This window comes from Archocentrus centrarchus, chromosome 10 (assembly GCF_007364275.1).
Source record: "Archocentrus centrarchus isolate MPI-CPG fArcCen1 chromosome 10, fArcCen1, whole genome shotgun sequence".
In the NCBI taxonomy this organism is placed as follows: domain Eukaryota; kingdom Metazoa; phylum Chordata; class Actinopteri; order Cichliformes; family Cichlidae; genus Archocentrus; species Archocentrus centrarchus.
Window position 1 is genome coordinate 716,074 of NC_044355.1, and position 15,603 is coordinate 731,676.

The window sequence follows — 15,603 nt, forward strand, 5'->3', positions numbered from 1 at the left end:
CAGGACGACAGCAGCTGCAATTTGTTCAGCTTTATTGAGAAAAACCATCACAGAGCTATTAGTTGATCGATCAGCCGCGGGGAGCTCGGTTCGTGTTCCAGTGCAAAAAGAGGACGACAGTGTTGGATGATGGATGAACTAACGGCTCTAACGGTCTAAAACAAAAGAAACCAACAAGCCTTCTTCTTCTCTCTTTTTTTTTTTTTTTTTAAAGCGGACTCATTTGCAGGAGCAGCGAGTCTGCTCTGCTTCCTGGTTTCTCAGTTGGCACATTGACGGCTCAGAGTCTCAGCCCTTCACCCAGAAAGCAGAAAACACCCAAACAGACAAGCATTCTAAATAAAAGGATGGGACAAAACGAAAGGTGAACAAATTGCTGTTACAGGTGGATGAGAGGGGGTGTGGCCACATGAAAAAACAGCAGGAGGCAGATCACATGGCGTATTTCTGAGTCCAGTCCTGAGCCGTCTTGTTGTACCTGCAGGGAGGGGGAGAGAGAGAGAGACGGTGAGCAGCAGCGGGGTGAGAGGCTGCAGGACGATGCCATGCAGACCAAAATCCACCTGCAGCCGCTCACAGGAAACCAAACATCATCATCGCTCAGCACGCGTGCAGTTTATCCCCGACTGTTAAACACGGGACGCTCCTCAAGCAGCAAACGGTCCTAAAAATACCAAAAGCTGTAGTTCCTCTGCTGTCCAGCAGAGGCAGCAGTGAGTCAGTCCCCACAGACTCCCGTGTTAAATAAACATGTTTACAGCCTGATACAGAAACTGCTTTGGGCTCTGTGGATAATTTCCTCCTTCATAACAGCTGTACGGGGGGAGGATGTTTCTGTAACTGACCTGTTTAAATAAAGTTTGCATTATTGGCCTCTTTCTCTGCCTGTGTCACCTGCTGCATGCAGTGAGGAAACTCTGCAGTCATGCTTTACTTCAGCGTGCTTCTGAGACACAGACTCAGCAGGCAGCTCAGGTGAGTCACGTGAGCTCAGCTCTTACCCTCACAGCATGGCATACTTCTCTGTCCACTCCCTGGCTAGTCTGTTATACCTGAGACCAAGCAGCAGGACACTCGGGTTATAAACCTCCACCTGCTGCAGCTGCGACCTGCTCTCCACGTCCTCTCAGACCTCTCTGAGCAGCTGATTACCTGCAGGTTTACAGGTGTGGACTCACCTCACAGGGTCTGTTTTGTAGATGCGGGCGATCTCTGGCACTAGCGGGTCGTCAGGATTCGGGTCACATAACAGAGAACAAATGGACAAAAGGACTGCAGAGAGGAAACGGAGAGGGTCACTGACACCAACCAAAAACCAGATCCATGCAGCAAATATAATCAATAATTATAGGCAACAATTATTCAGGTGTTGCACTGGTTAGCTCTGTTGCCTCACAGCAACGAGGTCCCAGGTTTGAATCCACCGTCTGGCCCTTCTGTGTGGAGTTTGAAGGAAATGGGCGGATGGGATTATTCCATAAATTAATATTTGGATTTAATTTTATTATTTACTTAATCTTTGTTTACTTCAGCATTTAATTTTTGGCAGCTAAGGTCCTCCATATACGACACACCTTCAGTGAGAGCCGCCTCATGTGAAGCATAAAAAATAAACAAGAAATACAGAAACACACAGGTTCAAATAAAGTCAATAAATAACAGGAAATAAAAAAAAACAAGAAATTTGAATCAAACTGGAAATTTAAGTGAAAAGAAATAAACTTAAAAAGAAATAAATAAAATAAGTAAATGTAATGGAAATGAAATAAATAAAAATGTTAACATTAAATTAAAGATATTATTTTTCAGGTAAATAAACTAAAAAAACCTTTTTAAATTTGAGCCGTTGGAAATGAATCAAACATTCAACCTAAAATTAATTTTTAAGTTCTGGAATGAAAGTAAATAATTTGGCATCTTCATCACAAAATGATGAAACAGTAAATTCATGGATAACAACAATATTCTGATTAAAGAGCTCGGGCATGCTGGTGCATTAACCCTACAGAAACATAAAAGTCATTCTGGTCATCATCAGTACCGTTAGCTGCAGCAACCTGAAGTCACCTGAGGTCACCTGAGGTCAGCTCGGACATGTTTGTTTGTTTTTTATATTTTATTTTTATTAGTTTTCTGGGGAAAAGGTTTTACGGGACATATACTCACAGTGTCAAAGTGTTGTGTTCAATACTTTAAAAGGTAACAAAAAATTCTGTGCAACATAGTAAAAGAGAACTGCTGTAACTCTGTTTCCCAGAAGAAGCCCAATGTTAATGGAATGATGAAAGAAAAAAGAAATAACAATAATTTAAGAAAGAGAAATAAATAAATAAAATAATAACACTAATGTGAAACGATTAAAAAAAAAAAAGAGTATGTAAATAAGTAAAATACACAAATTAAGAAGCAAACTTATTTAATACTGTTTGTATTTATTGTTGGAGAGCAGACTGTCAGGAGGCTATGTCAGGCTTGATTTCTAAAAATGAAATCGGGATGAATTGTTCGGTCTTATGGTTGAGACAGGCTGTTATTTTTTCCATTTTATACATGTTAAATGTTATATCCATCCAGTCATCTAGCATTGGTTTATCCTGTGATCACCACCTTCTTGTGATGCTCTTTTTACTTGCTGTTAATAAGATGGTCATTAGATATTTTTCCCTTTTTCAGACTTCTTCAGGAATGTTGCCAAAATACATGAACTTGCTCTTTAAAGGAATGTTTGAAAATATCCTGTTTGTTTATTTCTTTCCAGCAGGGAAATGTTTGTTCAGCACTGAAAATTAATCAGAATCCGAACTTTAAAATCAGATTTCTGGGGGGCGCTAGTGCGCAGCTGTAGGATGTAGACGTGTTGGTTTGCGCTCTCCACCACAACTTTAAACAAATATTTAAATTCCACGATAAAAACATCTAGGAGCCAGCATCGCTGGTCCTGCACCCCCGACTAGCAACCGGGCATCATGTCGCCTTTGAAAAAATCCACAAATTCCGGGAAAAATAAGACCATGGACGGATACATCGGCGGCGCTAGTGCTAATGAGGCTAATGCTAGCAGTGGCCTCGCCAGCGGGACCGTGAACGAAACTGGGGACTGCGCTTCGGGTGACAAAACCCAGATGCTCGTAATGTGCCAGGAAATATGTAAAAATATGTCAGCCTCAATCCTGGAGAAACTTGATGAGCGTTTCGACGCCCTTGAAGCCAGGCTTCAGTCTGTCTTGGCTGCACAGACTGACTTACAGAACCGCATGGCCGGCCAAGAATCAGCAATCAACGCACACGAGGAGCGTCTGGGGGAACTTGAAACGAAATGTGCGGAGCTTACAAAGCTTGTAACTCAGCAGCAAACCAAACTGCTGGACTTGGAGGCGCGTTCCCGCAGGCACAACATCAAAATCGTTGGCGTAAAAGAAAACTCAGAAGAGGGGAGACCAACCGAGTTTGTCTCTAAGCTCATTCCCGAATTACTGGGCAAACAACATTTCCCGCATCCACTGAAGGTCGACCGCGCACACCGCTCTCTGTGGCCCAAGCCGGCGGCGGGTGAGAAACCGCGTACCATCATCGCCCGAATACATCACTTTCAGATGAAAGAGCAAATTCTACGCCTGGCCAGGACGCAGCCGTTGGAATATAAGGGGAACAAAGTTCTGATTTTTCCTGACTACACCAGCGAAGTAATGAGCCAGCGCCGCGCCTTTCGAAACGTGATGCAAGCCCTGAGAGGGAACGGAATCAAGTTCCAGCTGCGGTACCCGGCTCGGCTGCAGGTGCAATGGCTTGATGGCAACCCCCCTGAGGTTTTCAGCGACCCGGCTCAGGCGGAGGCGGCTCGCCTGCGGAGGATGGGCGGCACGACTGAAAGGGAATAGTGAGCCAAGTGGCGTTCTTTCTTTCTTTTTCCTCTCTTCTGTCTTAAGGTGTGCTGGCCCTCCGGTGTTAGCCGCCTCCGTTATGCAGTGGTTTTTCTGACGAACTATATTTTTAATAGCGTACGGACGCCCTGAAAGCATGCTGAATAACCTGGGTCTGTTCTTTCAGAAAATACATTTTAAGATTATCTGGTAGAGTTGTTTAGTTCTTATGCCAGTTTAATGTTTGTTGTGGTGGGGGTCGTCGCGACTGGACTGTGTACGGTCCGCTATCTGTCCGGCAGCTCCTGTTTTGCTTAGGGGGGGGGGGATGTGCGTCGCGTTCCGCAGACGCCGTGATGTGGGAGGGGGGGGGCTCGAGGTGTGTGTTAATTGTTTGTTTCGTTCTACCCAGATGCGCATGTGTTATTTGTCTGTATCGCATAGCATCAAAACTGCCAGTTCCGACAATATATGCGTTCAATGACTGATGTTCGTGGTGGGGGGCGGACAGAGGGGAGAAATCTGCAACTGATTTCATGGAATGTAAAAGGTTTGGGCAGTGCAATGAAGAGGGGGAAAATTTTTAAACACCTGAAGTCCTTAACTGCAGACATTGTTTTCCTACAAGAGACCCATATTAGAAAAGATGCACAACATAGACTAAAGTGTAGTTGGGTGTCTCAGATATACCAGTCGCCGTTCACCTCTCATGCTCGTGGTGTGGCCATATTATTGAGAAAGAATATCCCATTTCAGACATCATCTGTGGTCAGTGACCCTATGGGCAGATTCGTGATGGTAACTGGCACCATAAACTCGGAACCATTAACTCTCCTTAATGTTTATGGCCCAAATTCAGATGATCCTAATTTTTTTAGAAAAGTTTTTGACCTGCTTCCCGATGATAGCCATTCAAAAGTAATAATAGCAGGGGACTTAAACTGTTATCTTGACCCCTTTCTTGACAGATCATCTAAACGACCAGCATCAGAAACGGCGTCTACCAAACTTCTAAATAATCTTCTCAAAGCAAGGAATATGGTTGATATTTGGAGGGCTCAACATCCTACGAGTAGAGAGTACTCATTTTACTCACATGTGCATAAATCCTATAGCAGGATTGATTATTTTCTAATAAGTAACAATCTTATTTCTCAAATCGCCGACTCTAAATATCATAACATACTGATTTCTGATCATTGCCCCCTAGCCATATCACTAAATCTGTCCCTCCCTAGGGAGGGTTATTCCTGGCGACTTAATGCAAACCTTCTTAACGATGATAACTTTGTTAAAAACATAACCTCCAAACTAAAGGACTTTATAGAAATAAACGATAATGGTGAAGTATCAGACCCCATCTTGTGGGAAGCATTAAAGACTGTTCTGCGCGGCGAAATAATTTCCTACACTTCAGCCCTTAAAAAAGAAAGAGATAAACGCCTATTTGAAATCAATTGCGCCCTCTCCAACCTGGAAAGAAAGTACCAAATCTCTGAATCACCTGGCGACTATAAGGAAATACTTAAACTTAGATATGAATATAACGAAATTATGAGCAGCCAGGTTAGCAATTTGCTTTGGAAACTACGACAGAAGAATTTTGAGCTTGGAGATAAGCCCGGCAAATTGTTAGCACTACAGCTCAAGGGTGCCCAAGCCGCGAGATCAATTTATAGCATTAAGTCAAAATCCGGCGTGCTCTTAACCAACCCTGCCGACATAAATCGTAGATTCAGAGAGTTCTATGCTAACCTGTATTCCTCCGAGAATAATGCAACACAATCCGATTTTAATGATTTTTTCGATTCCCTCCCGTTGCCTAAACTGAATAAGTCTGACAGGGACTATCTGGAGTCCGACTTGACGCTTCAGGAGGTCACAGAAGCTATAAAATCCCTCCCATCAGGCAAAGTAGCCGGGCCTGACGGCTTTGGTTCGGATTTCTATAAGAAATTTTGCGACCTCCTTGCACCACTCTTGTTTAGAATGATGTCTGCTTCAAAAAAGGATGGAAAACTGCCCAGAACTCTTTATGAGGCTAACATTTCTCTTTTTCCTAAAAAGGGGAGGGACAAAACCGACCCGGCCAGCTTTAGGCCAATTGCATTGCAAAATGTTGATCGCAAGATAATCACAAAAATTTTGGCCACTAGATTGAATAAATGTTTAGCATCTATCATTCATCCGGATCAAACAGGGTTTATCCCTGGCAGGTTATCTTTTTTTAACGTAAGACGACTACTTAACACTGTATACTTCGATCATAAAAATACTAATGCCTCTATTCTGGCCCTTGACGCACACAAAGCCTTTGACCAGGTAGAATGGCCGTTCATGTTTGAATCATTGCGCAGGTTTGGGTTTGGCGAGACTTTCATCTCCTGGGTGAAACTGATATATCAAGAACCCCTGTGCTCCATCCTGACAAATAATGACCGGTCAGCTCCATTTCGCCTACAGCGCTCAGTTCAGCAGGGCTGCCCGCTGTCACCAGCACTTTTTGCTATTGCATTGGAACCACTTGCTGCAGCAATCAGGGCGCACCCGCACATAGAAGGCCTCCGAGTCGGTGGTGTTGAGACACTCATTAGTTTATACGCCGATGATGTGATATTATATTTGCACGACACTGTAAAATCTGTCCCCCTCCTCCTCAGTCTGATTACATCCTTCAGTAAAATTTCCGGGTATACAATCAATTGGTCAAAGAGTGAGTTGATGCCTCTTTCCAACACGTTCCCATCTGGATTCTTACAAAAAGTCCCATTTAAAGTGGTTGAGAGCCATCTTACCTATCTCGGTCTTACTATACCCAAAGACCCCAAACTTATATTCAAACTAAACTTCGCAGAGTTTATATCAGGATTAAAGCAAAATATTGAGTACTGGAAGACTTTGCCTCTGTCAATGATTGGACGCATTAATTCGATCAAAATGATCTCCCTACCTAGGTTCTTGTATTTATGTCAAAATCTTCCTATTTATCTTACAGCGACTTTCTACAAGGACCTGGATTCGATCATTCAATCCTATATATGGAATGGGAAAAATGCTAGGATTTCTAGAGTGCATTTACAGAGGCCGAGGGAGGAGGGAGGTCTGGGCCTACCTGTATTTAAACACTATTACTGGGCTGCCAATATCAGAGCACTAATGTATTGGCAACAGGGCCTCCCGGGTAACCCAGGGATGAATTTCCCTCTGTGGCTCAAGATGGAATCCAATCTGGTGAATAACTCCTCCCTACCAGCTATGCTGTTTGCCCGCCTCGAAAAACCAGAAGCCTATCGAAATTTGAGCTTTGTGTTAAGACACGAAGTAAGAATCCTAAATCAGATCAGGACCTTCCTTGCATTACCAAATACATCAGCACAGACGCCGTTTTGCTTTAACCACAGTTTCTTGCCTCCTTGGCAGGACAAAGCTTATCATGATTGGAGGGAAAAGGGGCTAGTGTCGATTAAGGACATGTATATTGGCAATAAGTTTGCATCATTCAGCCTATTGAAAGAAAAATACAATCTGCCCCATTCACACTTCTTTCGATATCTGCAGGTCAGGCATTACATTAAGTCAAAAATTGAGAACTTTGACACCTTTCCACGGGAGCACGGTGTTCTTGACATACTTGTGAGTTCCCCTGACTCTAGACATCTCATTACAAGAATTGTACATCTACTTAGTGACCACACTGTAGCACACACCACAAAAATCAGGGAGGCCTGGGGAAACGAGCTAGGGATAACGATCCCTGAACCCTTATGGAACAGATGCCTCTCCAAAATTCGCTCGTGTTCAATAAACAGCAGACATCAGCTAATTCAGTTTAAAATCACGCATCGGTTACACTACTCAAAGGTCAGATTGCATAAGATTTATCCCTCTGTCTCCCCCATATGTGACAGGTGTAACATCTCTGAAGGCACACTGTCTCATGCTTTTTGGTCTTGTCCTTCATTAAAGGGTCTTTGGTCTAAAGTGTTTGACTGGTACTCCAAAGCATACAAGACTCCCATACAACCTGAACCAGAACTTATAATTTTTGGATGCCCTCGAGCGCAGGGGACTATACCCGCTACAATGCGGCAACCACTGGAACTGGGACTGATTGTTGCCAAGAGACTAATCCTGAGGGACTGGAGGTCCTCTGCTTCCCCTTCATTTCGCCTTTGGGTGACGGACATGATGTCCATAATACAGATGGAAAGACTTCGTAAAGGCTCTAAAGACACTTTTTCATACTACTGGAATCCCTTCCTGGAACACTTTTCACAGACTAGATTAAGCTGAACATACTTTGTCGTGGACTCTCCCCTCGGTTGCCCCTCAATGGGTGTCTGTACTCTCATGTATGTGACTTTATATACATTTGCTGTGTGGGTACACCATTTGTCAACTGGAATGTTTTATGTATAACTTGTGCATCTGGGTTCTGTTTGTTTGTCTGTATGTTCTAATCTTGAAAATTTAAAATAAAATTTATAAAAAAAAAAAAAAAAAAAATCAGATTTCTGCTTCAGGGTCAAACTTTATTCTCTGCTCTGTGAACCATTATTACCTGTAACAAGGTGAAACCACAACAGCTCCACCTACTGTTCAAAACCTGTACTAACCATCAGAGTGTGTTCATCACGCCTGTACTTTAAATGAGACGCTAATTATGGAACAATCACCAATAAACTGCAGTTAAACTTCACTTTCTATTAACCTCACCACACCAACGAAGTCAAACCCTCTAAAAATGAATAAAAGTGGATTAAAAACTTCAATTTTAGGGTTTAAAATGCAGAAAGTAGAAATCTACAGCTGCTTACATGAAGGATGAAAACAGCCTCACGTGATGTTTAAAGTCAGTTCTTACCTTTAGAGATGGTTAATGCCGGAGACCACTGAGATCTCAATATATCCAAACAGATGCTGCCGTTACTGTTAATATTTGGGTGATAAATTCTCGTTGTAAAGGCGACCTGAGCGGGGACAGGAAGCAGAGAGACACATCACTCCAAACTTATTTTCAGGATGTTTTAAGGCTTAAAACGCTCAATGAAAAACTGACCTTGGGTGGTTTGAAGGGATAATCTGTAGGGAAATGAATAGTCAGGAAAAATACGCCGCCCTGATAGGGACTGTCAGGCTGCAGGAAAACACAAAACAGGTTACAACAAATGATCACAACTACAATACCACCTGAATCATCTGAGCTCTCCTGTTACAGCTGATTGTAACACCTGCAGCAGCTGTGACTACTCAGCTGCCACACAGGTGTATTCACTCCTTTAACTCAGGTTTCCAGCCCATAGTTTTCTAACTGTGTGCTGTAACAAACTAACTGTAGTTTTTAGCTCCAAAGTCTGCAGCAGCTCACAGATACTTACAGGTCCCATAATAGTAGCTTGCCAATGAAACACTGAAAAAAGGAAGGGAAAGCGGGTTAGTGCGGCACATGTGTTCCTCTCTTTGTGAACTTTTGCATAAAGAAAAGAAACAGAGGGGTCTTACTGTCTTCACCGACAGGACCGGCGGAGCACTGAGCCGGAGGATCTCTGGACAGGTCAGTTAGCTCCTGGACACAAATGACAGATGCTGAGTCATAAATTCAGGTGTTTTTGTAATTCCTGACATACTCTGAGACATGAGGTGTAACAGGAGCAGCATTAAAAAAGCCTCTGCTGTGGTTCTGGTTTTTGTCCTGTCAGGAATCGTCTCTCAAACACAACGCTGCTTCCTTCAGCGAGGCAGCTCATGGAGTCTAACAAGGATGAAGGCAAAGCCCCGCCCACACAGGCCCAGAGACCACCCAAAGTGGAAGTGGGTGTTTGTTCCCGGTGGTTACCGCCGCTCTCCGGGTGGATCAGTCTATAAAAGCCTCCCTGCAGCTGAACTGGAGGCTGCTGGAGGTCACTGAGCATGCTCAGCTGAGCAGTAACTGGATTTTCAGTGATGGTTTTAGCTTCCAACATTTCTGAAACGAAGATAATCGAGGTAAAATTTTTACTGTTTTGCATTTTCAACATAAAGCTCTCGTTTTTCTTGTTAAAGCCCAAAGTCACTGGGTGTTCAGTCAGCTCGAGCCAACGTCCACAGCAGTTTTGTTTATATAGCACCAAATCACAAAGGTTTCCTCAAGGTGCTTTATACTGAAAGGTAAAGAGCCTACAATAATACAGAGAAACAGTCCAAACGACCCCCTGTGAGCAGCACTTGGTGACAGCGGGAAGGAAAAACTCCCTTTAAACAGGAAGAAACCTGCAGCAGAACCAGGCTCAGGGAGGGGCAGCTGCAACAGGAGCTAAACTGCTAATTTAGCACCAAATTTCAGCCACTCGATTAATTTCACTTTATTTCCATCAAACTTACAACTTAAAAAAATCTTTGAAGCATCTTTGACCCATTTTTACCAAAAAGCGCGACACTTTAAAGATCAGGATTCCTTATTTATCTCCCCAGAAAGAAATTCACAGCTATTTGATCCTTTTTTATAATAAATTTGCAGAAACAGAAAATTGGTCACATTTAGTGAATCATGCGTGTCCAATTTCAGAGAAACTTCTGTGTATAATCTACACCGTAGGTTCGATTTTCTGAAGCTCTGCACAATAACCCGACCTTCTCTCAGCTGCTCAAAGTAAAGCCGCTAACAGAGATCCCAAAGGAAGGAAATCCTTGGTGTTAGCATCACGTGACGATCAGAGTCGTGATTGAAGGCTCAGTTGGGCCTCGGAACATTTCCCCTTTTCAAAACGGGCCTCGCCGCTCTACATCGTACGTTCTAAAAGCCGGAAGTGCTAGATGCCCCCTGGTGTGCCGACCCGTGTAACTACATCTTAAAATAAATACTGCGAGATAACCAATGAATGACTACTTTGAGCAAGAGACATTAAAACTGCAACAACTTCAGAAACCGATTTATAGAATTAATCTTATTGGTTCATTTTTTTACCTCACAGGATGCACAAATTTAACAACAGGTGTCACAACTCAAATGAAGCTGCCCCACCTGTCGTCCAGGAGAACGCACCTCACTGGAGGGTTTAGGCCCTTTGTTGGGGCGCTCAAGCAGCCCTAGAAATAAATGCAGTAATAACGATGTACTTTAGGATTATTGGCTGATGTCATGTTTATTGGAGGCGACGCTGATTAGAATGAAAACAGGTTTAAACGTTCCCTGTTGTTCACTGGTGGTGTGTCAGTGACTCACACAGTCACTGCGTCTTTAATAAATCAGACTTGTGTCGCTGCAGGCGGCTGAAAGAAGATGAAGATCAGCGAACACTTCACCTGAAACACGAGCGAGCAAAAGTACAAACTGTTGTGATGATGTTGTCACTGGTGTGTTGTTCTCTACACAGCATCAAAAACATGGTGCTGATTTTAGCTTTCTGAGACACGAGCTGCTGCCTGATCACCGACCTGCCGAGGAGCCGGTCGAACCTCACGGTTTGTTTACGGTACGGACCTGTCAGCTGTCACATTGATCTTTGGTGACAGCACAAAGATGGAGGACAGAGCTGGATGGAGAGAAACAGGTCAGAGTGGACATGCAGTCAACAAAGGTTACAAAGCCGAGGTCGTGTCTGCTCCGCCCACATTCAGCCATGATGGTTTCACATCCTAAATAGAAGATATTAACTGGTATGAATGGCAGCATTAGTGGGATTCAGCTCAATGTAAACTGAAGTGACAGACTACAGACGCGCTCTCCGCTCCGTCCTGTGGTCACTCTGCACAGAAGAGTTCACGGTTCATGTAAGAGCAGCTCTGTTACCTGTTTGGGCAGGTGTGATTCGTTCCTCCCCTTTAACTTTGGACAGTTCTGGTCAGCACTGAGCCTTCGCCTCAGGTTTGATGACTGAAGGTCCACCTTAAAACCAGCGCGCTGTACTGTGATTATTCATTCAGACTCTACATCCAGCTAATCAGGTCGCTTTGAAGGCAACACTGTAATGTGTAGCAAAAAGGAGCATTTAATATTAATTACAAGGCACTGCATGCATGACATTATGGATGAAAGGTTTGATCCTAGAATCGCCCGACACACTGAGAAGCACCTCGATGCTGAGACAGGAAGCAAAGCCGTGTTTTATTAGGATGTCTGATCTCTGAGCTCCTGCCCGCTGGAACGACGTCACGGTGCTTCAGCGAGGAACGAAGTGCCTTATTTTTCTTTACCTCGGTTGATTTCAGGGTTGGAATTCTGTGATTCTGAAGTTTTCCTCAGAGAAAATGACTCTCAAAGCTGATGGCAGCCATGTTTTTGCTGCCAAGAAGCCTCTCCCCGTGTCCAGTGTGGACACCAGGCCTTTAACATGTTTGAATCCAGGAGTCAGGACTCGAAAATAGCCGGCCTGCCAGCGGCGCTGGGCGAAGCTGTCAGGTTACGGGCTAAACTTGGCAGGCGGTGAACCAAAGTCTAAATATTACTGCCTCTCTGTGAGGGTTCAGCTGCATCCTGATCACAGACACGGTCGCTGAGACTTTTACAGAAAACCGGCTGTTTCCTCTCTGAGATCCAGCCTCAGTCCTGCAGTCCTTAATGTGAGTGGGTGCTGAGCTGCAGATATGCCTCCTGGGTATAAGACTTCATCCCATCTTACACAATGTTCACCATTTATTTACTTTTATGGATCAAATAACTGAAAACCATTTAGGAGACAAATCAATGCTAAACGTGACTGCAGTCTTACTCTGAAGGAACAAAACAAGAGACATTTATTTTGAAAAGCCTGAGGTTTTGTCTCCTGTGTGAAGGCTGCGTTAAAACACACGGACACACTGAGGCTTTTACTGATGTGTAAGCAGCAGAGTCTATTTTTATCGAGGACAGAAGAGCCGAGAGGCCGGAGAAAACACACGGCTGCTTATAGGACGGGCAGTTTGTGTTTCCAGCCTGCAGCCAAACACCCGTGTGTGTGTGTGTGTGTGTGTGTGTGTGTGTGTGTGTGTGTGTGTGTGTGTGTGTGTTGGTATGTGACATACAGGCGAGGCACACACGGCTCGTCTTTCAGGTTCGGCTGAGTTTAGGAGGCGAGCTTGGCCTGGACTTCAGCACGATGGCTGTTCTTTAAAGACTCCACTTTTATTTATTTACAATTAGGAGCAATTATTAGAAATAAATAAAATCAACCTTATGAACAAAAAGAGCACATCAGCAAAAATAAGAGCTATTAAGTAATTTAAATTTAAAGTAGCCTATATGAGCCTTCATCAGCAAAATGAAAGAGAAATAAAAATGTATTTAAATAAAGTAAAGCTGGGGTCATTAAGACAAGTGAAAACAATTATTTTATTGATTTAAATTAAAACTTAAATTGGCCTACACATATACAAAGCATAGGTCAGTAAAATTTAAGAGCAATTTTAAAAGGTTTTAATAAAAATAAAGTAATGCTGGTTAAGGTTCAATAAAGATACAAAAAAAATCACAGAAATAAAACACAATTAAAAATTGCCCATAACTACAACACGAGTACCGCAGTAAAAATTGGGAGATATGTGAGCACACTCCGATCCTGCAGCAGAGAGCCCGAGTTAACACAATAAATAATAACCACCACTGGGGTCCCACTATCCCTGACAGGGCTGTGAGGTTTTGTAGAGTCGAGTGGACATGCTGAGCTTCATAGTTACAGCCCAGCCTCTGACTATGAGCTAATATGCTGTTTATGGTATTTTTATATCTCTGAGTAGTTCTGGTTTACCAGCTGTAGCTGCTTGGCTGCATCACGCTGCTCTCCCCTCAACGTAACAGCAGATCATTACTGTGTAAAAACACTCGTTACTCGGTTCAATCGTCACACATTTTCCTGTATTCGCATCTTTTCTGAGCGTGTTCACGCTGCAGTCAGAGGTTATAAACCAGCGTGCAGACGCTGATTCGTGCTGCTCTTCAACCCATCAGAAACCATCACACAGCTGCTGCAAACTAATCAGTCTAACTTGTGGTTATCTGAGAAATCATTTGGACACCGAATAACTTTTCTCGAGATCAAGCCTCGGTTAAGAAATATTTCCACAATGAAAACTGTGCCGATATTGGAGGGATAAGTTTTCCGTTTGCTGGGTTTGCGGCAAAGGAAAGTCTATGTTTAATATTTGGGTTATGTTCATCATTTTATAGAACAAAACAAAATGAAACTAAAAATATTCTCCAAGACAGAGGAGAGAGGGACTAAGAAGAAGGACTCTGAACTCCTGACCTCTCACCCTGTTAGCTGCTGTGGGGTTCACATTGTGGAGTCGTGATCCTGAAATCAGGGCAGAGAGGGAAGATTTGTGATCGCCGTTTTCCCCGTTAACGCCGTACATAAATGGCTTAAAATATATATTTAGAAAATGAGGCTCCAGTTTTAACCGTCTGAGCAGGAGGAGTGGACGTCATGTTCACTACTGTTTATGAAGTTGTACTAAAAACATGGCAGACTCATGTATTTACACACTGCAAAAATGAGAACATTTCATGTTTTGTAAGTGCCGGTCTCACTGGGACACTCTTCTGCATGGACACACCAACATCTGTCCATCTGCAGGGCACTGACCACTCTGGATGGAGTTATTCAGAGTACAGAGACATCTGTCAGCATCTGGAACCGAAGCTGCACCTGCAGAGTACCATCAGCTGCTCTCACCTGAGCCTTTACCTGCCCAACCAAACAGCAGGACAGAGAAACCTGCAGATAATACCCCAAATCTTACATGCTATTCAGAAGCCTGCCTGCGATTAAAGCTGCCAGAACACGCTGTGAAACAGAAATTAGGATATTTCCCTCTGAGACGTGTTGGAGCGGACTCAGAAAGAAAGGTTAATAATAACAATGTAATAAACTGTGTTCGTTAATGAACGGAGCAGAAACGAACCGGAGAGCAGATCCACTTCAGGCCCGAACCGTCGTTAGATTTGAACCTCGAGAGTCCGCACTAACAGGGGCTGTTTCTCGGATAAAACCTGTCCCTGAGCACGGCTGATTCCTGCATATAAAACGCGAATAACACGACTTTAAAGTCCGCTGCACGGAGCTGCATTTCACCGCTTTTTAAACGACAAATGTTGCTGCTGCAGCAGGGGCGCAGAGGACAGGCTAACTGCTAGCTGCCCGTACACTCACATCACACACGATTAGAAATAAAGGTGAAGCAGAGGGTGGTGTGTTACCTTAGAAATTCGTTTTAAAGCCATTATGTCTACGAGAAGGGACCGGCTGTCGAGGAGGAGGAGGAGGTGCAGGAGGAGGAGGAGGAGGAGGCCAGCTAGGTGTCGCTAGCTAACTAGCATCTAGGAGTGTGCTAGCTGTACGGCTGTGAGCTAAGCTAGCTGGCTACACAAACTTCAGAGATGTTCCGTTAAAGCTCGACTTTTTCACGGCGTAGTGTCCAGCACATCAGCCCCGACTTCAATCTGACACTCCAGCAACGGCCCCGGGACCACGGCAAGCTCAAAATGTCTTCCGTTACACACCGAGCAGCTGTCAGAGAACCGGGAGCAGGAGGTCTCACTCCGACTGTGTTTCCAGACACCGAGAGGACCGACCGACACGGCGGAGGTCTCACTCTGACCGTGTTTCCAGTCACCGAGAGGAGAGTCGGATCCACCTGCTGCGGGGTCCAGGGCGCAGACTTCTCTGCCCCCCCAACAGAAATGATCCTTTGATCAATCAGAAAATTAAGTAGCATGTGTTTGATAAACCATAAAAAAAAAATAAATAAATTTTAAATCTCTATGTAGGACCACCACTGCCAAAATTAA

General features: G+C 43.9%; 1 protein-coding gene across 3 annotated transcripts; it reads right to left on the reverse strand.

The window, feature by feature from the left end:
• Positions 1 to 15: 15 nt before the first annotated feature.
• ube2d2l (ubiquitin-conjugating enzyme E2D 2 (UBC4/5 homolog, yeast), like) lies at positions 16 to 15,374 on the reverse strand. 3 transcript variants are annotated; one of them, XM_030738636.1, is made up of 8 exons: positions 15,013 to 15,370; positions 9,363 to 9,426; positions 9,239 to 9,270; positions 8,920 to 8,997; positions 8,725 to 8,830; positions 1,179 to 1,272; positions 1,002 to 1,052; positions 16 to 478 (listed from the first exon to the last, which is right to left on the reverse strand). In XM_030738636.1, the coding sequence occupies exons 1-7, from the start codon at positions 15,034 to 15,036 to the stop codon at positions 1,004 to 1,006; spliced, it is 447 nt and encodes a 148-aa protein (XP_030594496.1). In that variant the 5' UTR covers positions 15,037 to 15,370; the 3' UTR covers positions 16 to 478; positions 1,002 to 1,003. The 3 variants fall into 3 exon arrangements, with proteins under 3 accessions (XP_030594496.1, XP_030594498.1, XP_030594497.1); XM_030738638.1 differs by lacking the exon at positions 1,002 to 1,052 and having other exon boundaries at positions 1,179 to 1,218; positions 15,013 to 15,374; XM_030738637.1 differs by lacking the exon at positions 1,002 to 1,052 and having other exon boundaries at positions 15,013 to 15,368.
• Between the last annotated feature and the right edge of the window lie 229 nt (positions 15,375 to 15,603).